This window comes from Hirundo rustica, chromosome 11 (assembly GCF_015227805.2).
Source record: "Hirundo rustica isolate bHirRus1 chromosome 11, bHirRus1.pri.v3, whole genome shotgun sequence".
NCBI lineage: Eukaryota > Metazoa > Chordata > Aves > Passeriformes > Hirundinidae > Hirundo > Hirundo rustica.
The window spans coordinates 1964836-1992578 of NC_053460.1; the positions used below are offsets into that span (position 1 = coordinate 1964836).

General features: G+C 53.9%; 1 protein-coding gene across 3 annotated transcripts in view; it reads left to right on the forward strand.

Annotated features, from left to right (window-relative positions):
* Positions 1-27084, forward strand: part of SLC7A5 (solute carrier family 7 member 5) — a 34989-nt gene extending 7905 nt beyond the window's left edge. The window contains exons 2-11 of one of the 3 annotated variants that reach the window (XR_005702594.2): positions 3586-3711; positions 12161-12266; positions 12641-12685; positions 14091-14214; positions 15362-15465; positions 16069-16165; positions 16602-16751; positions 17573-17750; positions 20105-20355; positions 26801-27084. Coding sequence is in view for 2 of the 3 variants with exons in the window: in XM_040075049.2 (XP_039930983.1) it covers positions 3586-3711; positions 12161-12266; positions 12641-12685; positions 14091-14214; positions 15362-15465; positions 16069-16165; positions 16602-16751; positions 17573-17750; positions 20105-20160 (986 nt within the window). In the remaining variant the exon portion in view is untranslated. Of the gene's footprint in view, positions 1-3585; positions 3712-12160; positions 12267-12640; positions 12686-14090; positions 14215-15361; positions 15466-16068; positions 16166-16601; positions 16752-17572; positions 17751-20104 lie in introns of all 3 variants that reach the window. The other 2 variants (XM_040075049.2, XM_058422038.1) reach the window with 2 other exon arrangements.
* The last annotated feature ends 659 nt before the right edge of the window (positions 27085-27743 follow it).

Consider the following 27743-nt stretch of genomic DNA (forward strand, 5'->3'; position numbering starts at 1 on the left):
TGCAGGTGGGTGCCCGTGGAGCAGGTTCAGTGAGATGCCTGAAGCCAGCAGGGACTGCAGGACACAGGAAATATTGAAGCCAGACCTGCCGGTGTATTTAGAAACTCCAATTCCCCTTTGTGGTTTGAGTTGTCTTGGAATGAGGCTGGGCTGGAGCAGTCCCTGGAGGGGTGAAGGGATGAGCAGCACCTGGAGAGCAAAAACCAGGATCTCTCCTTCCAGAGTGATGAGGGAAAAATAACTTTAGCTAGATTAGATGTAGGGGAAACCTTTGTTAGTGTGAGGTTGGGGAGGCCCTGGCACAGGTGCCCAGAGAAGCTGGGGCTGCCCCTGGATCCCTGGAAGTGTCCAAGGCCAGGCTGGACAGGGCTTGGAGCAACCTGGGGTAGTGCAAAGCGTCCCTGCCCATGGGATTGGAATTGCATGAGCTTTAATGTTCCTTCCAACCCAAACCAGTCTGGGATTCTATGAAAAATCACCCCCTGTCCATCTGCCATCCCTTCAGCTTTCTAGCACTTATTATCCCAATTATGTAAAGCTTCGGAGAGGGGCTGCTGGCTCAGCCAGGCCGTGGCGCGTCAGGTCATGCTGGAATCCTTGTTCCTCGAATGTTTGCCGAGCAGCCCCGATGGGTCACTCCAAAGCTCTGCCTGGCTGCTGTCTGACAGGGGCTGGAGCCTTAGGAAAACACTGCAGGAATGAGGGCAGCACAGCCTGATCTCTGTATCAGTGCCCTGATTTATGGTGGAGCTGTGCAGCTTTGCCGTGTTTTTCCTGGAGCGATTCAGCCGAGGTGAGGGAGCGCTGCCAGGAGGATCCCGCAGCCCCGGCGTGGCAGGGCAGCATCTGGGATCAAAGCACTCAAACTTGGTGCCCTGAGAAATCCCAGCCTCCTGAGAAGCTCAGCAGCCGCTGGAATTTGTCCTGGAGTTTTAGGGAAAAGCTTTCATCCTGTTTGTTGTCTGTAGGATTCTTCCTGATGGGTGAGACTGGGGGATTCTTGGCCATTCCTACGTTGGAGGTGCTGAAGTGGAGTAACTCCACTGTGCTCCTTTAGGAAAGACAAATATTACTGTAAAGTGGGAAAAGCAAAGCAAAGGGAATGTGGCTGGAAGGGCTCTGGCTGATGACCACGGCAGAAACTTCCAGCCCTGTTTGCTCTCTGATCCCAAAGTACTTTCTCATTTTTGGGGAGTCTGTTTATCTGGCACTGATGGGGTTTTGGGGCTGAACACGGACACTTGGACTGCGTAGGAAACTTTTGCCTTTTATTTGCACCACCACCTTCTGTACAGAAGCAGAGCGGGGAAAACAGCCCCTAAAAATCAGTGTTGAACTGGGGGTGAAGCAGTTATTGACGCAGACACAGGATGCCTAAATGGGGCAGGGAATGTCACTGTCACACCTCTCAGGGCTGTCCTCACCAGGGCAGCAGCAGCGGCGTGGTTTAGATGGGTGAGCTCATCCTTTAAATATCCCTCTGTAAACAAGGGCAGATTTATTTTTAGCATCATGGCTGCTCAGAGGGAATCCTGGCTCCAGAGCTCGCTGCCCGTGAGGATTCACTGGAGGTGCTTTCAGTGGCTGAGTTTTGCTGGGTGACGTTCCCTGTGTTTCCTTGTCCCCAGGCCTGAACCCTCCAGGCCTGTCCCTGTCCCGTGTCCCCTGGAGGCGCCTGGCACAGGGACAGCGGTGTGGCACATCTGTCAGCGCCCCTGCTCCTGGCCAGAGCCCGGCTCGTGCTGCGCTGTGACCCCAAAAACAGCTCAGGGTCATTTCAGTCTCACCCACACTCCCGAAGGGGCTCCGAGGGCACGACACAAAATCCATCTCCAGTCCTCGTTTGCTGCTGGCTGTCACTGCTGTGGGGTGGATCGGATCGTGTGTTTCCTTCCTCACACATCCAGCTCTCACTTCTCCGCGCTTTAAACGCTCTTTGTTTGCAATGGCAGCGGATCCTGGAGATGGGAGGGTGGGGGAAGGAGCCAAAGATCCTGAAAGCCATCGGATCCTGGGACACTGGCACAGGCTGCCCCTGGATCCCTGGCAGTGCCCCGGGCCAGGTTGGACAGGGCTGGGAGCACCCTGGGGCTGTGGAAGGTGTCCCTGTGTCATAGTTTTAATTTCAAACCGGGCAGAAACACCAATTAATGTAGTGGTTTCACGTTTACTAAATTTTGGTCTTGGTATTTACTCTTTTTTACATTCTTTTAGAACTAAAAAACCAAACTGTACTAACCCGTGACACCCTGCCATGGCAGGACTGGATCTGTCGGATCCTTCCAACCCCAGCCACGCTGGGATCAGATGCTCTGGGCTCTAAACTCCAGCTCACAGCCTCAGGAGAGGGACTGGGATGTTTTGGGGAGCAGCTGTTCGGCTCTGATCAGCAGCTCCTGTGAAAAGGAGCTGCAGGCTCTGGGAAGGAGCTTTTGCAGAAGGGCAGAGAGAGCTGGGAAAGGATCCTGCAGGGAAAAGCCTCCAGCTCCAGGAGGAGATCTGGGATCTGCTCCTCCCTGAGCTGCTGGTGAGCGCTCAGGGCTGGGGCTGGCCTGGGGACAGTGAGGGGTGACTGGGCTGGAGGGAGGGCATCCAGCACGTGGGCATTGTCACCCTCAGTGTGACATTTGCCTGTGTCCATAACAAGCAGCAGGCTCTGGGTGGGGAGCAGGGCACCAAAATAGTCAGTGATTTGTGAGGGCAGCAGGGCTTGGGCGCTGTTTGCTCTGCAGCAGGTGAAGCTCAGCCAGGAGCAGAGGCTTTCATCAAGGCCTGGCTCAGGCTGTGCCTGGCAGGAGTGGGATACAGAGAAGAATGGGGGAGGAATATGGCAAAAAAAATACCAGGAACTGGGCCCCAGTATTTGCATTAAACCACAGAGACACTTGTGAGCAGCAGGAGCTTCTCAGCAAGCAGATTCTGCTGGGCATGCAGTGCCATGATGGGAGATCAGAGCCTTTGGGGTGCTGTTGTTATAGAATCACCACAGATCAGTCCTGGAGGCTCGGCCTGACATCCCTGAAGGGTTTCCACACCACAGCAGCACTAAATTGGGTTGATGGGACTGTGGCCAGGCACTTTCGTGCTGAGGGGTGCAGTCAGTCCTTTTATTTACAAGCCCTCAGGAGTGTTTTCCAATGGAGCAGTGCCATTCCATGTCCCAAGGCCCACAGGCATTACTCAAACCACTTAGTGCCAGAATAAAGTGTGGAATTAAAAATTGTGAGGCTGCAGAGCTCTCGAGTTGCTCTCTGGGAAGAGGCTCTGCTTGGTTGTTTTAGCAAAATGGAATCACAGGATGGTTTGGGTTGGGAGGAACCTTGGAGAACATCTCATTCCATCCTCTGCCATGGTCAGGGGCACCTCCCACTGTCCCAGGCTGCTCCAAATCCCATCCAGCCTGGCCTTGGACACTTCCAGGGATCCAGGGGCAGCCACGGCTTCTCTGGGCACCCTGTGCCAGGACCTCCCCACCCTCCCAGCGAGGAATTCCTTCCACATATCCCACGTAGAGGTTCCTTGTGAATTTTGGTGCATTTGGCATGTCTCCCTGGGTGCTGACGTTGTCCCTGTGTGTCCCCTCAGTGCTGCTCACAGCTGTGAACTGCTACAGCGTCAAAGCTGCCACGCGTGTGCAGGACGCCTTTGCTGCGGCCAAGCTGCTGGCCCTGGCTCTCATCATCATCCTGGGCTTCGTGCAGCTGGCAAAAGGTGAGTTCTGCCCTTTTTTCTCCTTTTGGGGCTGTGCAGGTCAAGCAGGATGAGGGGCAAAGCCCAGGAGTCCAACCCCAGGTGTTCCAGAGCTTTACAAACCTCCCCGTTCTCTCAGGTGCTTGGGGGTGTTTCCTGCTTTGCCAGGGGCTGAGGTTTTTGTATTTTGTTTGTGGGCTTTTATATTTTATATCACTGCCAGGCTTGGTTTCGTGCTCCTGAAACCACTGAAAGTCTTTCTCTTACACAGAGAGTGTGGCTCCTCCCTTTGGGATTGCAGGGAGCGCAGATGTTGGTGCTGCTGCCCTGGGAAAGCTCTTTGTAACGCACGGCCTTTTGCTCACAGAGAATTATCTGCATGTGCAAACTACTCCCAGTCATCTTAATCCTTCCACAAACTCCCCCTGCACATTTCCCTTCATCCTGTTCCAGGTGTGGAGTGGCTCAGGCCAGCTCTGGGTCACCCAGGGACACAGAGCCCATGAGGAGCCGAGATTGGAGCTCTCAGCTGGCACTGGCACCTGGAAAAGGAGATAAAAATGGGAAGATAAAGCAAATTTTCTGGTGGTTCTGCTGGTTTGCTTCATGCACCCATAAAATCCTCTCAAAGCAGGGAAGATTGTTTTGTTCCAAACCCATCTGAGTTTGTTCCAAACCTGATTAAGTCACAGTTAAACCAAAGTGTGGCTGTTTTGTTCAAGTTCTGTGGGAATGAAGGTTTCTAGGGGAACAGTCCCGTCCTTATTTGCTAAAAAGGGATAAAATCTCCAGGGAATCATGTCCCTGCACAGGGTGTGTGTCTGTGTGTGCTCGTGGGTCTCTAATTCCTCTCTCAGCTCTGGGAGCCAGTGCTGTCTTTGCAGAATTTCTTGCTTTGTCAGAGGTTTTATTTTCTTCCAGCTCAGTGCGGACGCTCAACAGGGACATTGTTTGAGGCTTATCACAAAATACACCTCCTCCCTCTGCCCAGCTCCCCAGCCTGCTCTGCTGAACTTTCTGATTCTCCCCCAGGAGGAAGAGGATAAGTCATGATAAACCTCTTTTAGTTGGTTAACATTTTACCCTGCAGATCTTTACAACTGGCCTTTGTTTGCAGGTAGAATCTTAATTTGCAGCTTCAGAATGTGCTGTTGTTTTGGCCTTTTTGGGGAGGCTGAGCCTCTTTCTGCCCTGCTTCCTCAGGTGGAAATCCATGAGATTTCCCTTGACTTCTGTCTGTAACCAAGAAGGGATTTCTGCCTTGTTGCAATAAAACCCCCCTTCACCTCCTGAGTTCCAGGAGCTGTTCTACTTCGTTTGGATTTTGTTGCAGTTCCAGGTGTTTGTGGCTGTGCAGCCCTTGCAGGGCAGAGAATTCCATGTGAATTATTTTCCTGCTGATCCACCTGGCAGGGAGATCAAAAGCAATTCCTGGACAGGGACACCTGTAAGCAAAGACTTTTTTCTCCCTGTCTGAGCACTCAACTCTGAAACCAGACTGGATCAGAGTGGGATCCTCGGGATCCACAGCAGATCCTGGATCACATTTTGTCCCAAATCACACATTCCTGCTTGTCCAGAATCCCACAGGTGGGATTCTGCCTGGGCTCCAACACGGATTGTATTAATCTTCTTAGGGAAGTTCCAAGCTCTCTGCCAAGTCCTTAAGAAAGTGAAGCTCCTTTCCCGTCCCTTCCTCAGCTCCCACCTGCTGTTTGCACCTTGCTCCATTTTCCTTTCGATCATTCCAGGTGACTCCGAGCTTTTAACAGGGATACAGCAAGAAATTGTCTTTTTTCTTCATTTTTTTAATTCAAGGAAAGCACAAAAATTCCCATTTGCAGTGACAATGGGAGAACACTGCCCTGTCCTCCGGCTTTGTCCCACACAGAGCCACATTTCCACACCCTGTGCCCATTCCAATGTTTTTTTTGGACCGGGAGGAGCAGCAGGGGTGAGTCCATCCAAGCTGGCAGCTGTTTTGGGGTGAGATGTGCACCCAGCTGCTTTGTCTGGGGCTGCTGTTTCAGGGGGAATGGGGTTGTGTATTCCCAGGCTGTTCTGGACAATGAACTGGTTTTACTGGTTCCTGTCCCGCTGCTGGTTTGTGTTCCCAGTATCCATAAACAGACCAGAGGCGCAACACCACTTTTTTTTTTTTTTCTTTTTTTCTTTTTTCTTTTTTCTTTTTTTCTTTTTTTCTTTTTTTCTTTTTTCTTTTTTCTTTTTTTCTTTCCCCCTCAAATGTGGAAATTTCTGTGATTTCACAGAAATCTCTCTACATTGACCTCCCACCTTCAGCTTTTGGCTTTTTTTTCTCTTTTTATCCTCTTTTTGGCCCTTTTCCTGATTTGCAGAAGAGCAGGAGTCTCTCAAGGACAAAAACTCTGTGGCAATTTTGCCCCGCAGGAAAGAACATTTCCCTGTCAGCAGCTGTTTCCCATCACTCCTTCCCTGCCCTTTCCAAAGGAGGAGGATGGAAGTTGGTTTCCTCCTCAGCCTTTCAAGTGCCTGGAGGTTGACTCAGTGGAACTGAGCTGCTTGGGATGAAATGATTTTATTAATCCAAAAATGAAACTTTTAAAAGCCTTTGTGAGGCTGGAGATGTGTGGTTTGAAAAGTCCTGGATTTGGGTATTGGTGTGCAAAACCTCGTTTATGGCCCCCAGATTACAGCCTGGAAATAACAGAAATAAATTCATTTAACTCTAAATAAATAATAAATCACTTATTTAAATTACTTACTTATAGAAATGACTTACTTAAATAATAGAATAGAGAGGATGGGATTTTTTTCACTCCAGTATTACGAGAACAAGGTTTATTTTGGTTCTCTTATTTTATCAGCTCTCTCAGTTTGCTTTCTGTCCAGCTGGGTATTTTTTGGTCATATTCCTCAGCTGGGGAGTGGGATATCTGGGGCTGGATCATGGAGGAGGTTTGGACAGCAGGTTTGAGGGATAGTTTTGCCCTGGATGTGACACAGAGATGTGTGGTTACATCCTCTCCATACCCACACCTTAAAACCTTCCCTTAAAACCTGTCTGAGGTGTGAAATGGTCAAAAAATCTGGATATTTCTTAAGGACACCCATGTGCTTTTTACAGGTGAGGAAGTTCAGGAAAGGTTTTGATGTCAAAAAGCTAGAAAAAAACCCATATCACAGACATATTTTCCATCTATTTTTTTCCTGTGGATGATACCTGAGGGTTTCTGGAACGTTTCAGTGCCCTCAAGCAGCTGGAGCAGCGATGCAGCTCCAGCCCTCGCTGCCACCTCTCACCAGCAGCTCTGTTTAAAGATCTGGAATTGGGCCTTTGGGACTTAGAGAAATAGAATTTTAACGCTGATTTTATTGAACTGCTCTTATTGGATTTATTGTCCCTTTATTTATTGTCCCTTTTCTTTTTCCTGGCTGTAAAATTCCTGGTCTGTGGTGCCTCCAGGAGCTGTTTGGTGGCAGCAGTGTTTTTCTCCTTGGGCTGTCAGGGATGCAGAGCTGCGCCTGCCAGAGCATCTCGGGGTCAGTTAAGGACAGAGCAGGCAGGTTTAACTCCAGAGCAGAGCTTAGGCTGGGCACGAGGCTTGGGTTTGATTTGGGATTTTTTTTTTTTTTTTTTTTTAGAATCATGGAATAGTTTAGGTGGGAAGGGATCTCAGAGCTCCTCCAGTCCCACCCTGCCCTGGGTAGGGTCACCTTCCACTGTCCCTGGGTGCTCCAAACCGGGGAGGAATAGAAAAGAAAGTCAGTTTTCTTTCCCTTGCTCTCAATCACAGGATTCTTCACCAAAAAAAAAAAAAAAAAAAATGAAGGTAGGGGAAAAAAAATGTGGAGTGGGAACTACCAAAGGAGGGAGAAATGTGACAGAAGCCAAAGGGGCGTTTTCTAGCAAAAGGGAAATGATAAATGAAAGCAGCACCCAGATGTCTCAACCCCGCAGTGCCGTTTTCTTGCATCTGGAGTACTAAAAATGGCATTTGAAGAGCCAAATTCTGCCCACTGAAGGGCTGAATCTTCCTTCTGGTGCTTTCAGAACCCTCCCAGCAGTGTGTTCAGGATTTCCAGCCACGACATCACCTTTAAACAGCTTTTTACAAACAATATTGGGGTGAGGGTGGCAGAGCTGGCTGGGATTGTGCCCTGGGGCAGACCCTGGCTGTCCAGGGGAGCTGGGGCTGCCCCAGGATCCCTGGAATGTCCCAGGCCGGGTTGGACAGGGCTTGGAGGGGCAGTGGAAGGTGTCGCTGCCATGGCAGGGGTGGGATGAGCTTTGAGGTCGCTTCCCACCCAAACCATTCCAGGATTCCACGGTGAGCCAAGGCTCCTGGCCACAGCCTGGGACTCGAGGCTGGATCCCAGAGCAGGGAGTGTTCCCCACCCATCCCACCCAGGATCCTCCCTGGCAGCTGGAGCCAAGTCCCCTGGATAGGGAACATTCTTCCCTGAGGGCACAGCAGGACTTGCAGGGACAACACTCCCTGTGCTGCCTGCATCCCAAATGCCACCACCTGCAGGGCTTTTCCAGCAGGATTGCAGGGACACTCCCTGCTGCTCCTGCCCCCAAATGCCACCACCTGCAGGGCTTTTCCAGCAGGATTGCAGGGACACTCCCTGCTGCTCCTGTCCCCGTGGCATCCCAAATGCCACCACCTGCAGGGCTTTTCCAGCAGGACTGTAGGGACAACACTCCCTGCTGCTCCTGTCCCCAAATGCCACCACCTGCAGGGCTTTTCCAGCAGGATTGCAGGGACACTCCCTGCTGCTCCTGTCCCCGTGGCATCCCAAATGCCACCACCTGCAGGGCTTTTCCAGCAGGATTGCAGGGACACTCCCTGCTGCTCCTGCCCCCAAATGCCACCACCTGCAGGGCTTTTCCAGCAGGATTGCAGGGACACTCCCTGCTGCTCCTGTCCCCAAATGCCACCACCTGCAGGGCTTTTCCAACAGGATTGCAGGGACACTCCCTGCTGCTGCCTGTCCCCCTGGCATCCCAAATGCCACCACCTGCAGGGCTTTTCCAACAGGATTGCAGGGACACTCCCTGCTGCTGCCTGTCCCCCTGGCATCCCAAATGCCACCACCTTTTCCAGCAGGGAGCTTCGCAGGGAGGCTCCTTCCTCATCCTCCCGTTCCCGGAGCATCGAAGTAAGGACGGGGAAGCAGGGATGGCTGCCACACCCTGCCCTCTAAATTAATCTGCTGCTGCAGATTAATCAGGTGTCAAACACCTCTTTTCCTGACTCAGTGCCCTGAATTCTCGCTGTTTTTCCCAGGAAATGCCTCAGCAGCCGAGTGCATCTCCTCCTCCGGGGTTCTGGGCACGGACACCCAGGGCCCCCTCCCTCCATGGCCGCGTTCCCTCCCCTCGCTGTTGGGGCAAGTTGAAAATATTTAATTATCCTGCGATGCTTTGTGCAGGAGAAGATTGCTGCGCTATTAAAACCAGACTAGACATGACCGGGGAGCAAATGAAGGTTTTTGAAGGGAGGGCCTGAACACGGCGCGCCTCGGCCGGCTCCCTCCCGCCGCAGGCCCCGGCTGACCCGGCACAATTACCGCAGCCTTGGCAGCTGGAGGAGCGGCAAATGGGCTTTGTGTCACAGCTCGTTACCTTAATTTGGTTAATTGTAGAGCAGAGTGCGGTGGAACAGCCGGTTCAAACCAGGCTGGGGCTCTCCGGGGTGCCGGGCACGGGCAGGGCAGTGCCTGGAGCCCGGGATGAGCTCGGGATGAGCTCAGGATGCCCCAAGGCCGGGCTTGGCAGCCTCGGCTGCACGTTTGTAACCCTTGATTCCATCCAAAGGTTGCAGATCCAAAAGCCTGGGGGTTGGAATTGTTGAGGCTTGAAGGATGGAGCGTCTGCGAGGTTTTGTAGATGGTCCAGCACAGCCGCTCTCCCCTCCTCCCTTAGCACACCCCGCTCTGGTTGACAAGGTGGGGTTGGATCAAAGGTCCAAAGCTAAATAATTCCGGGGGTTTTTAGCAGGGCTTGTTGAGGGGGTGAGGCTTAAACGGTTTTAAACTGGAAGAGGGCAGGTTTAGATTAGATACAAGGAAGAATTTTTTTATGCTGAGGATGGTGAGACATGGGCACTCCTCTGGTTATTTAATTGTGTCCTGACATGTTGCTAAATCCGTTTTACCCTGGGGCACAGAAATGGGAAATTTTAACAACTCACTGGGAGGTTTTGAGGAGCTCCAACTCTCCCAAAGGTGAGGTGGGAAGGGCTGTGAGGTGTTGGCTGCCTGAGGAGATGGAACATTTGGTCTGAGAGGGTTTTGCCTGTGACAGACAGAAGGAGGATTTTGGAAGAGCTAGTGTCCAGCTGTGGACAAGAAATGGGGAGGTGCTTGTGCTGCTCCCAGATGGGAGCATCCTCCTGGGTGCTGAAGGTGATGATCCACGGATCAAGGTGGGGACATGGAGAGCCTGAAACTTTTGAGAAGAGATATCCTGAGGGGTGTTTGAAATGCTGGAGAGCTTCCTGCTCTCCCAGTCCATCCATGTGCTGCTGCAGTAGCTAATTACAGGCACTGTGAACAAAATGTGTCTCTTATTCCCATAACAAAAGGCCTGGAAATAACCAGACTGGTAATTATTCAGGAAGGGCAGAAAATGAGGTGGGGAAAGCTGAGCCTGAGGGATGCAGTGGAAGGTGATCCCCTCCCTGCACTCCCCTCCTGCTCAGCCCTTTGATTCACCTGGGCTAAACTGGGATTCTGTGCAGAACCTGCAAGGCAGGAATTGAGGTTGAACTCAGCCTTTTATCAGTCCCTGCATTTCCTGGCTCTCCTGTTGCACTCAGATGTGTTTTAAAGAAAGGATTGGTGCATTCTGCTGAGGAGGATCACGGGCTCCAGGGCATCAGATACATCCAGCACATCCCAAAGGAGATGCAGGGAACGCCTTCCTGGTGCAAGGAGCTGCTGGGAAAGAGGTGACTCCAGCAGAGGAGAGCTGGCGTTGGGATCTGGGCAGGAGGAGCCCTGCACACCTTGGGTTTCCCACTCTGGATGGACTCCCAGGCTGTGGATGAGCTGCTGCCCTGGGCCGCAGCATCCCCCTGCAAATGAGGGGGCTGCAGGCAGGGAAAGGCAGAGGGATGCTGGTTCCCTGGGCAGCAGAGAGCATTTCCCGTGCTGTGATAGGGAATATCCTTCTCCCCTGGTCAGGATTCAGCAGGAGGGAGAAAGGAGAAGGGAGCAATGCCCAGGGTGGGAAGGATCAGGATAGAGCTGGAGGGTCAGGGAAGGAGGAGGAAAGAGGAGATGGAGCTCTCTGCCCACACAGGGCAGCTCCAGCTCTCTGGCAGAGGTTTGGAGCAGCCCCAGGAGTGGCAGATGCTCCAGGAGGTGCTGCTGCGAAGAATCCTCCTTTCCCAGCTCTGGGAAGATGAGTGGGAGCTGTTCCAGGGCTGGTACATCCGCGTTTGTCACCCAGCCTTTGCAGCAGTGAGGAGGCAGAGTTCCCAGAGTGAGGCAGGAGGAGAGGCCATCCAGAGGGAAAATTCCTGCTGTTGGAGCACCCCTGAGCTTTTCCAGCAGCACCTCCTGGGTGCCCTGTGCCGAGGGACGAAGGGTTAAGCTGCAGGCCCTGCTGACTGCCTTGTGATGCAGTTGCTGGGGTGATTAGGAGAGCTCTGTGCCCTAAGAGGAATCACATGTGCTCCCCCAGGGCTCCCTGGGTGCTGAGGTGCCCCTCTGCATCCCACCACGTTCCCTGCGCTCCGTCTGGGAGCCTGGCCCTGCCATCCCTGTCCCACAGCCAGCCCCTGCATCAAAGGCAGGGAACAAAACAACTGCAGAGCATTTGAAAGCAAAATAAATAAACCTGGGGGCTGCTCGGGGAGAGCTGGGACCAGAGGCACAATCAAATCTTCTATTTCTGGCGTTTTCTTTCAAAAGCAGATCCACAACAGGAACTTTTGATCATCAGGCCCTAAAGAAGGTGACTTGTGATATCCAAACCCCCAGAACCTGACTTCCCTCAATCAAAGGGATTGCCACGGGCCTCTGCTTTATCAGGCGGCTGGTGGGACCGGAGGAAATCCTGGGGTTCTGGGGGTTTGGGTGGAAGTGCAGGAAATCCTGGGGCTTTATCGAAGGCCAGCAGCCTCGAGTTGAGAGGACAACGTGACAATCTCTGTTTGCAAAGCATCTTCCAGCAGGAAGGTCCCCGGGATTTCTCTGGGACATCACCTTGGTGATAGCACGTCGCAGCGTGAGAAAGTTTGGAGGAGTCAAGTCTTGGCTTGAGATGAGTTTTTGGGGTCATCAGTTAGGGATGAGCCCAGCTGGATTGATCCCTGGAACACTGGAGGGAAAACCTGCCCGTGCTCAGCGTGACCCAAAAAGCAGCGGGGTGATAATTAAGATCATTTAATCTGAAGAGCAGCTCTTGCCTCCAGGTTTCTCTGGAGGCCTTTGGGGCTCAGAGCCCGTGGCGCTGAGCGGGGTTTGTGTCCTGCAGGTGATGTGAGAAACCTGACCCCTGAGAATTCCTTCGAGGGCACCAAGGTGGACGTGGGGAACATCGTGCTGGCTCTGTACAGCGGCCTCTTTGCCTACGGAGGATGGTAAAGGCACAGCCCGCTCTTCCTTCCACAATGACCTTAATTCCAGCTCCAAACAGGCTCCTGCAGGGCTCCTTTGTCAGTCCTTGGAGCAGCAGATTGCTGTGCAAACAGGCCACTTGTAGCCATCCTCATCATGGAATGGTTTGGGTTGGGAGGGATGTTTGAGGTGTCCAATGGGCAGGGACACCTCCCATTATCCCAGGTTGCTCCAAGCCCTGTCCAGCCTGGCCCTGGACGTCACCCATCCGAAGTTTTCCCGCAGGATCAGTGCCTGTGCCCCTCCTGGAATGCCTGTGCAGATGAGTTAAGCTGGGGGGGGTTTCATTTATGCCGTGGACTAACCAGAATTAACCCCTGTCCTTTTGAAATTACAGGAATTACTTGAATTTCGTGACAGAAGAGATGATAAATCCCTACAGGTAGGTGTGAGTCCTGGCATGACTTCCCTGGGGGAAGAGCTGCTGCTTTGGGGAAGCCCCTCGTGTGTTTAACAGGGGAGAAAGCCAAGTTCTTTATCCTAAAAAGAGAAAACAAGATGAATTAATGACCTTCTACCTGGAATCAGGGAAAGGGAACAACAATCCCTGCAGGAGCAGGGCTGTTGTTTCCCCTGCTCTCCCGTGCCGTGTTATCAGCGCTGGGAGAAACCTCTGCTTCCTTAGCCTGACACCTCTGTGAGTTATGGGCCAGGAAAGAGCACTCAGGGCTTTATTGCTGCCTTGGTTCAACTCCCACTGAGCATTTCTGCTGCTGTCCGTGTGTTTGTGCTGCTGTCCATGTGTTTGTCCCGTGCTCTTCCCATCCTGTTGAGCAAGAGCTGCTTCCTGCACTGCCCCTGCCTCTGGGGGTTATTTGGGGCCCTCAGCAGAGCAGGACAGTGCTGAGAAATCCCTTCTGTTCCTGGGAAGGTGCCTGGGAGCTGCTGGCAGCCGAGGTTTCGGGGGCACTTGTGCAAGAGGCCGTCCTGGCTGACCCTGGGCTTTGGCCCTGCTGGGAAGCACAGGGCTGGATCCGCCCCTTCCCAGAGAAACAGCAGAAGGGAGGGTGCTGCATTTTGCAATTATTTTCATGTCTGCTGGATGCAGTCGTGGTATTTGACTCTGCTCCTGCAGCTTGGAGCAATTAGAGTGGCACCAAGCAGGGTTTCCTTTTGCACTTTCCCTTCGCAAATGAAGTTAAACTGTTGGGAAAGGCAAATTTGTACCGACACAGGCTGTTCACAGACCCACTTAGGCTGTGCCTGACCTCCTTTTCTTTGAGTTCCCTCAGCCCTGACAGTTGAGTTTAGGTAGAGCCTGAAACTGCCCAGTGCATCCCAGAGATTCCCATCTCCCTCAGGAATCCTCCCAGAACAAGGGAGCTCCTCTGTCCCAGAGAGAATCCCCGTGCTGGTGCCACTGGGTATTTTCAATTAATTGCCTTTGATCTTGGATTCCTGCTTGCCCAGGTAGCCAAGGCCTCTCCAAGCAAAAAATCCCTTCTGCCATCATCCTCCCCTGTCCATCTGCAGCCTCCAGGCTGTTCAGGGAGCCAGGGAAAGGCTGGAAAAGACCTCTAAAACCATGAAACCAGCACCACGTTCACCACTAACCATGGCCTCAGGTGCCACATCCACTTTTTGAGGGCTGGGGACTCCCCCGCTCCATGGGCAGCCCGTTCCCTTGTGGATGTCCCCTCTCCCATGGGAGCTGGGACACTGGAGCCCAGAGAAGCCAGAGGAGAGAGCGGCTCAAAGCGAGCGCAGGAAGGTGGCGATCCCTGGGATCAGCAGCTCCCTGCTCCGAGCTGCTCCAGGACAAAGGGTGGTTTGTTGTTTTTTCCTAGAAACCTGCCCCTGGCTATCATCATCTCCCTGCCTGTCGTCACTCTGGTGTATGTGCTGACCAACTTGGCGTACTTCACCACGCTGAGCACCGAGCAGATGCTGACGTCCGAGGCCGTGGCCGTGGTAAGATCCCCTGCTGCTCCAGCCTGACTCATCCCAGGGCAGGTGAAATCAGCCTTGGAATCGCTGCACACCATCTCCTGCTTTGTTCCAGGCTGGTCAGGGCTGCTTGCTGAAACCTTGATGTTGAGCAGGAGATAAGGAGCCAGCGTGATGGGAGCAGGGAGGGAACAGCGTGATCCCCAGGGGATTATCCTGGGCACCAGTGAGGGTGGCACTCAGTGCTGCTCTTCATTCTGAGCTAGGGAAGGTTGCTGCCGGCCTTGTGACTGCCCGTCAGTTACCAGAGCTTGATATTTATGGGGAAAGGTCACCCAGTCAACACTGAGCTGGATTGTTCTTTCTCCCTGTCTTCTTTGTTTTAATTAAGAGAGAAGAATAATACTCTGATTAGTTAAAATGCCAGTGTGGTCAGGAGCCCCGATGGCTTCGGAAGGGAGCAGACCTTGCAGACTGAGCCTGACCAGGATTATTCAGGGCTTCAGGGGGAATCTCCCAGCCCAGGATGAGCTGAGCCCCTGAGGTGACACCGCTCCATCCTTCAGCTGGGACCCGGGCCCTGCTCCAGCCACAGCCTGTGCTGCAGGGAGTGCTGGAATGGTTTGGGTGGGAAGGCACCTGAAAGCTCATCCCATCCCACCCCCTGCCATAGGCAAGGACACCTTCCACTCTCCCAGGTTCTCCAGGCCCTGTCCAGCCTGGCCTGGAGCAGCAGAAGCTGGGAATCAATCCCGTCCTGCTGGTGCAGAGCCGCAGTGGAGCAGCACGGGCTCAGCCTGCGACAGAAAGCTGCAGGGCCAGGTCCCTGCGTGTCCCCAGGGCCGTGTCCCAGCTCCTGACTCAGCACTTGGCAGGAGCTGCTGTCTGAGTTTCCTCACAGTTTCCGTTTGATCTTGAACTTTCCGATAGCTGGCGGATAAATGTCGTGTCCTGGCCCCGAGGGAAGGGCTGGCTGCTGATGCATTTCAGCAATTCCACAATCTGCTTTTTCAGGAAAGGGGAGCAGCACATGGGAATATGGGAAACTCCGTCACAGCTTTGGCACTGAGCTGTGGCATTTGTTGAGATTTCTCCAAATGTTCTTTGTAGGCAGCTCTGAGTTTTTTGGGACTTAGTGAGTTTGAAATGTCTCTCGTTGTCCCCCATTTAGGATTTTGGGAACTACCACCTCGGTGTCATGTCCTGGATCATCCCTGTCTTTGTTGGGCTCTCGTGCTTCGGGTCTGTCAATGGATCTCTTTTCACTTCTTCCCGGTAGGTTCTTTGCTCAATCCTGTGGGTTTTGTTTAAAGTTCCTGTTCCTTTGGAGTTCTCCTCCAGAAAAAGGCTGTGGGCAGACACAAAGTCTGGAGGCCCTGTGGGGAATGCAGGAAGACAAAGTCAGACTTTAAAACAGATTAAAGGCAACCTTTCAGTGCTCTCAGTCTTCTGTTCTTCAGACAAAGTCCTGGTGAGGTCAATAAACCAGAAGCAGACACAGACTCAGGGCTCAGGGCTGCTGAGAAAGTGGCTTTAATGAAAAGCAGAAAGTTGGGAAACTTCAGGGACGAGAATCCCTCGGGAAGGGGAGAAAGGCTGGGCAGGGGCAGGGCTGAGACATCCCGGCTCTGACACATCCCTGGGTTGCCTGAGGAGTCACTTAATGGTTGTCCCTGGAGAGCAGGATATAAATCCATCCTTCCTGCATTCCCTGGCCGTGTCCAGCCTCCCTGGTGAGCCAGGGGCTGGAATTCCAGTCCTGGAGTTGCAGTCCTGCCTCGGGGCTCAGCCTCGGGCTGGCCCCGCTTGTTCTGTGCCGAGCACAGAGCCCTGCAGGGCTGTGGCTGCACCGTGTCCCCTCTCTGTGTCCCCTCCCAGGCTGTTCTTCGTGGGATCCCGAGAGGGGCACCTGCCTTCCATCCTGTCCATGATCCACCCCCGGCTGCTCACCCCGGTCCCGTCCCTCGTGTTCACGGTGAGCCCTGGGGCGTGGAGCAGGGCTGGGATCCCTCTGGAATGGAGCCACGGCCATTCCTGCCTGTGCCCACAGGAGATGGATCCTTCCCATCGTGTCCTCACTGTCCTCTTGTGTCTTGAATTCTTCCCGTCCCTGGGAGTGTCCAAGGCCGGACGGGGCTTGGAGGAGCCTGGGATAGGGGAAGGGTGTCCCTGCCCGTGGCAGGAGGTTGGAACTAGAGGTCCTTTAAGCTTGGAGGTCCTCCCAACCCAAACCATTCCATGATCCTATGAAATGGTTCCAGGCACCGATTGAAAATAGCTTAAATAAATAAAAAGCAGTCGATGTGATCCCTTTCCTGGCAGGTATTTCCCCTAAATTGTCCCCAGTTAGTGTTGTGACAGAGGTGGTTTTGCCTGCTGCCTTTTCCTAATGGCCTTTTCCCTGGATTCAGTGCGTCATGACCCTGCTCTATGCCTTCTCCAACGACATCTTCTCAGTCATCAACTTCTTCAGCTTCTTCAACTGGCTGTGCGTGGCGCTGGCCATCATCGGGATGATGTGGCTGCGCTACAAGAAACCGGAGCTGGAGAGGCCCATCAAGGTGAGGAGGGGGTGGGCACTGCCAGGGGAGCCCTCCCCAGCACCAGGGGAGGCTCAGCTGCTGGTCCTGCCTGGAAGAGGGGCTGGGATGGCAGGGAAATGTCGTGCCGTAGCTAAAGGAGGCGTCCCTGCTGCTGATCCACGCAGGAGCACAAAGAGCTGCCTTGGGCAGGGCCCGGTGAGGGAGCTCTGGGTGACAGGGACAGGGTTGTGGTGGGATTATTCTCCATGAGTACCAGACAGATGCCAGGCTGTGGCTCTCAGTGGAACTCTCTGTGCCCCCGTGGAATTCCCCTAAAATAGTTTCCTGCTAAAGCAGCCGGCCCCGTGCCGAGCTCCGTCCCCGGTGTCCTTGTGCAGCTTGGCAGCCCCGTGTCCCATCTGGGGCGAGGCCAAGATCCTGTCAGCCCACGGTGCCTCTCCCCCAAAGGCTGTTTTTCCCTCGTCCCACAGTCAGGTCTGTGCCAGGCAGGAATTCCACAGGGAAACAAATCCACGGGCCTGGGCCGGTGCCTTCCCAAAGGGAATCTTTGCTGCCTGTTCCCTTTGGTTTTTTGGGGTTTTCTTCTCAAAGCTGGGCTGCCCTGCTTGGCGTCCCCTGGGAAACAGCCCCAGCTTGTGCTGTGCCTCTGCTGGGTTTGGTGTCTGGTGCTGATGATTTGGATATGGAGTCATGGAATTAGGGAACTGAGGTCCAAAAAGGTGCTGAGAAAGGCTCTTGGCCACGGGGGAGCAATAATCCTGTCCCTCCCCAAGACTGGATGAACTCCTGGAAAGCCTCCCCTGGCACATCTCCTAAGCTGTCCCTTGCTCCCTGCCCAGGTGAACATTTGCCTGCCCATCTTCTTCATCCTGGCCTGCCTGTTCCTCATCGCTGTTTCCTTCTGGATGACGCCCGTGGAATGCGGCATCGGCTTTGCCATCATCCTCAGTGGGATCCCCATTTACTTCTTCGGGGTCTGGTGGCAGAACAAGCCCAAGTGGGTTCTCCAAGGCATCTGTGAGTATCTCCAGGGAGGAGCAGCTTTGGCTCCCAAAAAGTTTCCCAGTGCTGTGCTGCAGCTGGCAGCGCCGGCTCTCCTCCCTCTGGAGGAGCTTCCAAAATCCTGGCTCTGCTCCATCCTTCTTTCGTGGGAGCGAGTTTGTCCTGATGATTGCCATGTGTGCCTAGCACCCAAAACGCCATCCTGGTTTGCAGTAATGACAGAGTTGGGGACCAACACCGCGTTTTTGTTGGGTTTTAATCCTAGCAAAGAGGTTGTTAGCAGCAGAGCAGAATTCCCTGCTCCTGGAAAAGCCCAGGGCCAAGCCTTTGCTCAGCAAAGAATCCCTTCCCAGTGGTGTAGGAAGGACTGAGCACAGCTGGCCTCAGTTTATCTGCTGAAAACCCACAGTTAGTCCCAGCCCATGGCTTAGCCAGTGCTAACACTTGGGATCCAGGCAAAGCTTTCCTTGGCGTCCCCCTGTGGCAGCGGAGCAGAGGGGAAGGGAAGCTCCCCTGGATGTTTCCTCTCAGGTTTATTTTTATTTTGAAGGTGTCTGCTCCAAGGTTTCCCAACAGCTGCCACGAGGCCAGGGTGTGCTTGGAGGGAGGGAGAGGCTGTGCTTGGCCCAGTCAATCCCTGCTGCGCGAGTCACTGAGCTCAGCACTCCTGCGAGGAGCTGGCCCAGGGAAGCAGGCAAGGAGAAGTGCCCAGCCTTAGCTGCGTGTTTCATGAGGAAGAGAAAAGCTTTCAGCAGCACTCAGCACTTGTTATTCTTCTTTTCCCCCCTGGTCTCCCTGTCCCACACTCGCTTCTTTTATCCTGGGTGTTAGGCTCAGTTCCTGGAAAAGCCATTTTTTGCAACGCCTGGCAATTTGTAAATTGCCATATTCATTGTTTCCTTCCACCAAAGGATTGTAAAGAGAATATTGAAAATAGTCTGAGAACGGACAATGATAATCCTGCAAATGTCCAGTGAGAAATGCAGGAACTTTAAATGTGATTTATTGATGGCACTGCAGATAATCTGATCAGCTCCCACCGGTCTGAGCCTCGCTTGGTTGCGCTTGGGATTGAGTTTTGCCGTGCAGGAATATTTTGTGATGTCCAAGCACGGAGTGGAGCAGCAGGGGGCAGAGGAGTGTTTGGATGGGTGGGAAAATAAAATTGCTTCAGAAAATTAAATGGCTTCAGTTTAGCCCCTTTTCCTGGGAAATTTGCACCTGGAATGTCCCTTTGCTCCCACCTGCCCTGGGCCAGGCAGTGGCCTCTGCCCTGTGTGCAGGAGGGGTTTGGGTGGGTTTGTCCTTCAGGAGAGGCTGGGGGCTCACAGGGCTTGCAGAATTGGAAGGAAAAGCTGCACCTTGGATTTTCCACGCCCGTTCCTGAGGCAGTTTTGGCTGCTCACACTCAGAGCATCCACAATTAGGTCCTGGATCAGCAGGCAAGGAGAAGCTGTGAGCAGGAGTCCTGGGGTAGGGCAGGGGCCTTGCTGCAGGAGCAGAGCTCCAGGTGTGAGGTGTGAATTCTGGGAATGGAGCAGGGAGGATCCATGGGATGGAGCAGGGAGAATCCATGGGATGGAGCAGGGAGCATCCATGGGATGGAGCAGGGAGCATCCATGGGATGGAGCAGGGAGGATCCATGGGATGGAGCAGGGAGGATCCATGTGATGGAGCAGGGAGGATCCATGGATTGGAGATGGGAGGATCCATGGGATGGAGCAGGGAGGATCCATGGGATGGAGCAGGGAGGATCCATGGGATGGAGCAGGGAGGATCCATGGGATGGAGATGGGAGCATCCATGGGATGGAGATGGGAGCATCCATGGGATGGAGATGGGAGCATCCATGGGATGGAGATGGGAGCATCCATGGGATGGAGCAGGGAGGATCCATGGGATGGAGCAGGGAGGATCCATGGGATGGAGCAGGGAGGATCCATGGGATGGAGATGGGAGCATCCATGGGATGGAGATGGGAGGATCCATGGGATGGAGCAGGGAGGATCCATGGGTTGGAGCAGGGAGGATCCATGGGATGGAGCAGGGAGCATCCATGGGATGGAGATGGGAGGATCCATGGGATGGAGCAGGGAGGATCCATGGGATGGAGCAGGGAGCATCCATGGGATGGAGCAGGGAGGATCCATGGGATGGAGCAGGGAGGATCCATGGGATGGAGATGGGAGGATCCATGGGATGGAGCAGGGAGGATCCATGGGATGGAGCAGGGAGGATCCATGGAACATTTCAGGCCTGCTCTTGTTCTTGGGCTCAGGGTGTGGAGGCAGAGGGCTCAGCCCTTCCCTCATGGACCCAGATTTCCTGCTGGGGGTTTTTCCCTGACCTTTCCTCTGCTCTCTCCGCAGTCTCTGCCACCGTCCTGTGCCAGAAGCTGATGGAAGTGGTTCCTCAGGAATCCTAGGCGGGAAAAGCAGGGACACTGAGCTCGAGGAAACGCACAAGGTTGTTTTGAGATGACACAAGGATCCGACCCCTCACTCCCGAATTCCAGGCGCCGGAGCTGCCTCCCGCTGCCGCCACGGCCCCACGGCTCCGCTCAGCTCCCTCAGCCCCTCCAGCCCCACCCAGCCCCACTGACAGCCACGAGAAGGCCTTGGTACGAGCCAGGAGGAGGAATTCCAAAGGGCACTTCCAGAGGGGCGCTGTGCTGCCTGTGCCCTGCGTGCGTGTGTGTGAGGGCTGTGCTTCGGCTCTGGGATCTGCTGGAGCCTGGTCTGAGTGTTCAGAGTGCCTGGGGGGGTCCCGAGCTGCCTTACCTGGCCCAGGTGGGGGTGGGAAGCAGAGGTTGGCTGATGTTGGCTCAGTGGCCCAGAGTCACACCCCCAGTGGCGGTGGGACAGGGCAGAGCGGGATCAGTGACCTGGGGGGGCCTCGCCTGGGTGTCACCGTGTCACTCGGGGCCCTGCCACCCTTGGGATGTGCGTCGCCTCTCAGATCCAGGCCAGCTCCCTGCTGCTGAGCCAGCCCTCCAGGATGCTCTTCCCCACGTCCCTGGGAAGGAGCACTGAGGAATGAGCACTCAGTTCCTGCTGAGGAGCCCAGGAGCTGCCCTCAGCAGGAGGCCGAGTCCTTGGCTTGCTCATTCCGTGCTTTTCTGTGCCAGGCTTCACCCAGCATGGAGTGAGCAGCTCCCTGCTCGCTCTCTCCTCATGGCCCTGCTCTGGGAGCTGTGTCTGCCCCATAACCATCAGCAGAGAGAAATCCAGGCTGGGATTGCCCTGGCACATTCCTGGGGTCTCTCGGTGCGCTGCCTGGCGCTGCTCCCTCTGTCCTGCTGTTTCCTCTGGAATGTGCCGTGGAGTTGGGACCACCTGGGTCTGGGCTCTGGAGAAGGGCAGATGTCCTGGCTGGCTGGAGCCACCCCGGGCTGCTGGAGATCCTGGAATGGTTGGGTGGGAAGGGACGTTAAAGCTCATCCAGTGCCACCCCTGCTGTGGCAGGGACACCTTCCACTGTCCCAGGCTGCTCCAAGCCCTGTCCAGCCCGGCCTTGGGCACTTCCAGGGATCCAGGGGCAGCCCCAGCCCCTCTGTGGTGCACCTCTGAGTGATGAGAGTGGGTTCTGCTCTGAGGAGCAGGGCCTGGGCCTGACCCTCCTCCGTGCACCAGGTCTGGCCTGACGAGATGCCAGCGCCGCCCTCCCGCTCCAGGAGCACAATCCACGCTCTGCATGTCAAACCCTGGTGTGCTGCCCTGGGTGGTGCCACCCCATCCCTGAGCACACCCCGAATTCCTGCACTGTCCCTTAGGGACACGCTGCTTTCTTTGGTCCAGAGTGTCACCTTTTGGAAAGCTGCAGTTCCTGACCCATTTGCTCCTTGTGCCTCTGCGCTCCGGCATCTCTTGGAATTCTGATCTTCTCCCCACTGGAGCTGCTTTGCTGTCTGTGTTGCAGATCTTTGTGCTCGTGCTTTGTGCAGGTGGCTTGGTGAGCTATTTCCCATTTTTATTTTTGTAAACTTGGCCGTTGGGGAGCCGGGATGCTCCGGGAGCTGTCGCTTCCCGCGGGATTCTCCCTGTAGCAGAGTTCTTTGGGATGAAGGGGCATTAAGGACACCATGGTACTCACTCAGGCTTTGTCCTGGGAAGTTGTGCAGCACTCCACGTTGTCTCAGGGCAGCTCCTGCCCAGGTGCAGCTCCACACTCCCACTCTGGCAGCCCCGTATCCTGCTCCGAGGCAGGAATGGGGGAGACAATCAGCTCTTTATTCCATGGCAGCTGGCATGGAGATTCCCAAATCAGCTCAGTGACAGTGTGGAGATTCCCAAATCAGCTCAGTGACAGTGTGGAGATTCCCAAATCAGCTCAGTGACAGCGTGGAGATTCCTAAATCAGCTCAGTGACAGTGTGGAGATTCCCAAATCAGCTCAGTGACAGTGTGGAGATTCCCAAATCAGCTCAGTGACAGTGTGGAGATTCCCAATCCAGCTCAGTGACAGTGTGGAGATTCCTAAATCACCTCAGTGACAGTGTGGAGATTCCTAAATCAGCTCAGTGGCAGTGTGGAGATTCCCAATCCAGCTCAGTGACAGTGTGGAGATTCCCAATCCAGCTCAGTGACACTGTGGAGATTCCCAAATCAGCTCAGTGACACTGTGGACATTCCCAGTTCAGCTCTCTGGGAGCTGAGTTAATCCATGAGGATTTGCAGCTGGTTTGGGAATAGCCAGAGGGCAGAGCCCAAGGTTTTTGCCCAGTGCAATGAGTTGGAGCATCTCAGATCGGATGTCTCTGGAGAGGCTTTGGCATAAATCGGGTCATGGATCACAAAAACTGAACTCGAGTTCTGGCTTCTTGCAGCTGGAGGCTGAGATGGTTTTGAGCAGTGATGGGAAATCCAGCTCCTGCTGAGGGCACCTCAGTCTGTCACCTGCCACTCAGGCTGCAGGGTTTTCTGGCTGTGAGGTCTCAGGGCAGCTCCTGCAGGGCCTGGGTTCAGCTCTCAGTGCCAAAACCCACCAGCAGAATTCCTTGGGATGCAAAGCGCAGGTGTTGGAATCTCGGGCACCCAACCCAAAGTCACTGGGAGCTCAGGACTGGGCCAGACCTCCCGGAGGTTGGCTTGGACACGTTGTCCATCGGGTGGTGACCGTCACAGTGTCCTGCTGGTGACCCTTTCACACGGGTTTGAAAGAGGAGCCGTCACATCAAAACCATTTTTTTAAGCAATTCACGGATTTTAATTAAATCCTTAACTCGCTTGCTTTGCTTTTCGTGGATTTCTGTGATTTTTTTCACTTGCTGCTGAAATCTGTCTCTTGTACTGACCTGAGCCTCTGGCACTGATCCCACGTTCGTGGGGATTTCATCAGCATCTCCTTGGCAGTAGAGGTTCAGGAAGAAACCGAACCAGGTCCCAGCGCAGAGCCACAGAGAGGCTGAATTTGGGCAGCCACAGCTCCCAGCTCAAAGTTCATCTGCCAAAAAGCCGATTTCCTTCACCCTGGAGTCGCTGACCCACCAGAGCTTGGTGATGTGGCTGGAAGAGCTTGGCTTGGTTTTTCCTGGAGGTTTGGGAGATGACGAGGGAAGAGGGAAAAGCGAATTTCATTTTAGAAAGGAAAGGCAGAAAGCGGATTCTGCAGTCGTGGGAATGGCTGCCGCAGCCTCTGCTGTCCAGCCTGGCAGCTTTTCCCTTGGATCAGCAACATCTGCCCTCGGCTTGCGCTGTTCCCATGGATTTGGGTGTGGAAAAGGGAGCATTCAGCCCTGGGAAAGAGCTCCTCGCTGCTTGTTCTCCTCAAGCACGGACTGGGATGTGTCAGGGAGGGCAGGGGCAGCGACAGAGAGTTCCCAGAGTTTCCCACCGTTCCCAGGATTTTTCCTGTTTCTCCCTTGTGCTCTTTGGAGCCTGTGGTCAGTCACGGAGGGAGATGAGCCCTCCCCACGAGGACCCTGCAACCACAACGAGGTTCCACGGGAATCTCTTCCGTGGACAGCTCCCTGCAAGTACAGCTGGAGCTGTTTTGTCCGTGGAATTCGGGTTGGAAAAGACCTTGAAGGTCCCGGGGCGCGACAGCGGCGCCGTGGCTGTGCCACAGCCACCCCTGGGCTGACCCCAGCTTCCAATTCTTGCTCCTCCCCAGTTGTTTTTGAGTTCAGGCTCCCAGGCTGGCAGTTGTTTGGGGTGTTCACGGAATTGCATCCCGCAGGGATTGCTAAACAGAGCAGGAGCTGCTGGCCAGGCACTTCCCTACCCCTTGGGTTCCTCTTCCTAAATGAACCCTTCCTCCAGCTGGGAGGGGAACCAGCCCTGCAAAAACCTGGGGGATTTATGTCATCCTGGTGGATTTTTAAGTTTTTGTTGTTTTTTTTTTTTTTTTTTTAATTTGAACTTCCTGCAGAATTTGCAGTGTTCTCCATCTCAGACACCGTGTTCTGGTAAACAGGCTTTTGTTTGGAACGGCCCCCTCGGTGGCCATGGAGTTCAAAGGGACTCTGGCACAGTGGAACAAACTTTAAAGGCCCTTGAGCCGGATTGAAAGTCCTGGGAAGTGGCTTTGTTGTTGTCCAAGTCCTCTCCCAGTGGGCGGCTCAGGCGAGGGGAGAACTCGGGCTCCTCCAGGGGCTGCTCCGTGCTGGGTCTGGGCGGGGGCAGTGAGGCTGTTCCTGGAGCTGTGACTTCCCAACCCTGGAGAGAGATTCCTGGTGGCAGAGCCCTGCTCTGGCTGCAGGGAGTTCCAGGGAATGTTTCCACTCAGCCTGGGAAGGTTCCTGTGCCTTCGGCCGAGGCCTTTCATAGAAAATAAAATTACAAAACAAATCCAGGAGGAAACTGCCAAACGTTGTCCTTGCACAACGCCCCGGCTGCTTGGGGCCGTTCCCGTGGGATGCCAGCGTTTGTTCCACCCACTGTGCAGCCTCATGACATGAGACTGGGAAAGGGCTGGAACAAAGCAGCTCCTGGAGGTTGGGAAAGGGCAGCCCCAGGGCCAGGCGGCTCCAGGCTGGTGCCGAGCTCTGGCTGTGACCCCAAGGATTGAATCCCAGCCTTGTGCCAGCCCTGGGAGCATCCCGACCTCTGGGATGAGCCAGAGCCAGCCATGCCTGGCTGCCAAGCAGGGACGTTCCTGCAGGGATGGGAATCTGCTCCTTTATCCCTGCAGGGATGGGAATCTGCTCTTTATCCCTGCAGGGATGGGAATCTGCTCCCTCATCCCTGCAGAGATGGGAATCTGCTCCTTTATCCCTGCAGGGATGGGAATCTGCTCCTTTATCCCTGCAGGGATGGGAATCTGCTCTTTATCCCTGCAGGGATGGGAATCTGCTCTTTATCCCTGCAGGGATGGGAATCTGCTCCTTTAGCCCTGCAGGGATGGGAATCTGCTCCTTTATCCCTGCAGGGATGGGAATCTGCTCCTTTATCCCTGCAGGCTGGGAATCTGCTCCTTTAGCCCTGCAGGGATGGGAATCTGCTCCTTTATCCCTGCAGGGATGGGAATCTGCTCCTTTATCCCTGCAGGGATGGGAATCTGCTCCTTTATCCCTGCAGGGATGGGAATCTGCTCCTTTATCCCTGCAGGGATGGGAATCTGCTCCCTCATCCCTGCAGAGATGGGAATCTGCCCCTTTATCCCTGCAGGGATGGGAATCTGCTCCTTTATCCCTGCAGGGATGGGAATCTGCTCCTCATCCCTGCAGGGATGGGAATCTGCTCCTTCATCCCTGCAGGGATGGGAATCTGCTCCTCATCCCTGCAGGGATGGGAATCTGCTCCTTTATCCCTGCAGGGATGGGAATCTGCTCCCTCATCCCTGCAGGGATGGGAATCTGCTCCGTTATCCCTGCAGGGATGGGAATCTGCTCCTCATCCCTCTAGGGATGGGAATCTGCTCCTTTATCCCTGCAGGGATGGGAATCTGCTCCTTTAGCCCTGCAGGGATGGGAATCTGCTCCTTTATCCCTGCAGGGATGGGAGTCTGCTCCCTCATCCCTGCAGGGATGGGAATCTGCTCTTTATCCCTGCAGGGATGGGAATCTGCTCCGTTATCCCTGCAGGGATGGGAATCTGCTCCGTTATCCCTGCAGGAATGGGAATCTGCTCCTTTATCCCTGCAGGGATGGGAATCTGCTCCTTTATCCCTGCAGGGATGGGAATCTGCTCCTTTATCCCTGCAGGGATGGGAATCTGCTCCTCATCCCTGCCAGGACATCCATGAGACCTCGGTGCTGATGGAAGCTCCAGGAGCTCCTCATTCCTCGAGGAGTCACTCCCAGGGTTGTGCCGGGTTTGCCTGGGCTCGAGTTCTTCCCAGCTGGAATTGGAGCTGGAGCTGGGTTGGGAATGTGGGCGGGATGCTGTTGGCGCAGCCGAGAGCTCCCAGTTTGACGTTGCCGTGGTAGGAATCGTGGCTCGGGGTCGCTGATCCCGAAGGATCCCAGATCCAAAGGATTATTCCATGCTTTCCCCCGCCCTGTTCCTTGCCTGAGAAGGGGTGCTGCTTCCTCCAGCTGTGGAAGTGGTAGTGAATAAAAATAAAAAAAAATATTTTTTTAAACACTGAGTTAATTTCTAAACTGCCTAAAAGAGACTTTATAGCTGCACCTGAGTTCTTCCCGAGGGCTGGCGCTCAGCCTGGCGCCGGGATTCTCCCCCATCCCAGCTCCGGCTGTGCTGGGATCGACGTCAGACACGGGGGAAAATCCCAGAATTGTTCAGAGGACAGGGAGAGGTCCGTGTCCCACCAAAATCCTCGGAGAGGGAGGATTTTGAGTGGTTCCCAGACCTGGCTCCCACCCTCAGAACAAAGGGAGGATGACCTTCACTCCTGGTGAAGAATCTGACTTTTCAGAGACTTTGCTTTGTATTTTTGTTGTTGTTGTTTTTTTTTTTAAACACAGAAAAGAAAAAAAAAAATAAAAAAAGCTCTTAACACACAAGAAAACCTAAACCTGATTTACGATTTTTGTTACACTCGGTTGCTTTAAAGAAAAAAAATAAACAAAAAAACAAACCCGTTTGACTAATTTAAATATTGCTGTAGATGACACTATTTATTTGAAAGGGGTAAATATCTCATAGTCTTAATTCTCTTCTCCAGTAAGCGCTGTGTATTCCCAACGTTTGTGTTCCTGGCAGCGCAGCAATTCCACTGACTGAGGGCTGGGCGAGCCAGCAGCTCCTGAATCCAATGGCCTTGGACAACAAGATGTCTCCTGCAATGTTTTGTTCTTGTTTGGGTTTGTAGTAATTTCTCGGTTCTTTTATGTCCGTGGTTTAACAAATCTGTTCGATGTTCGGGTTGTTCTGCGTTCTGGGTTCGTTTTGTTTCGTTTTGGTTTTGTTTTTTTTTTTTTTTTTAACAAAGAAAGCTGAATTACAACACTCTCGTTGCTGGTCTTTGCCTCGATGATTTTTTTTTCCTTTTTCCGTGGTTAATCCCACATCCATCAGCGCCTGGCTTTCCGAATATCCACGCCTCCACCTCCATCCTCCTTTTTTAAAATTCTAGTTGATTTTCCTGAGGTTCAGACTAAGGGAATGGGAAAGCGGGAGAGCTTTGGGCACGAGGAGGGAGCAGAGGAGGAATATCCCAATTCCCAGGGTGTGTCCATAGTTTTATGCAGCAACAGGAATGCCCAGCAGTTGAAGGGCCCCAGTTTTTATGGGAAAAGTGCTGCAATTCCTCTTCCATGTCCCTTCCAGGCTGGAGAAGAGGATGTTTCAGTGGGAAAGGAGCAGGGCAGGGATGCCCAGGCTCCCAGGGGTTTGGGGAGGATTTGGGTTTGGGTTGCAGAGGGCAGAACTCCCAAGGTTTTCCTTCCTAAAGGAGAGGGTGATGCTGGGGCTGTTCCCTTGGAACACAAACACATCCCAAAGGAAGAAATGGGCAGGAAAAGCTGTGGAGAAATCCCTGTAAAATGAGATTTCAGTGGTGCCACATGGGCTGAGCAAATGTCACACAAATTCCACGGCCAATTCAGATGTGACAAGGGGGGAATTCACAGGGAAAGGCAATTCTTGGTTTGCCCCCCAACATGATT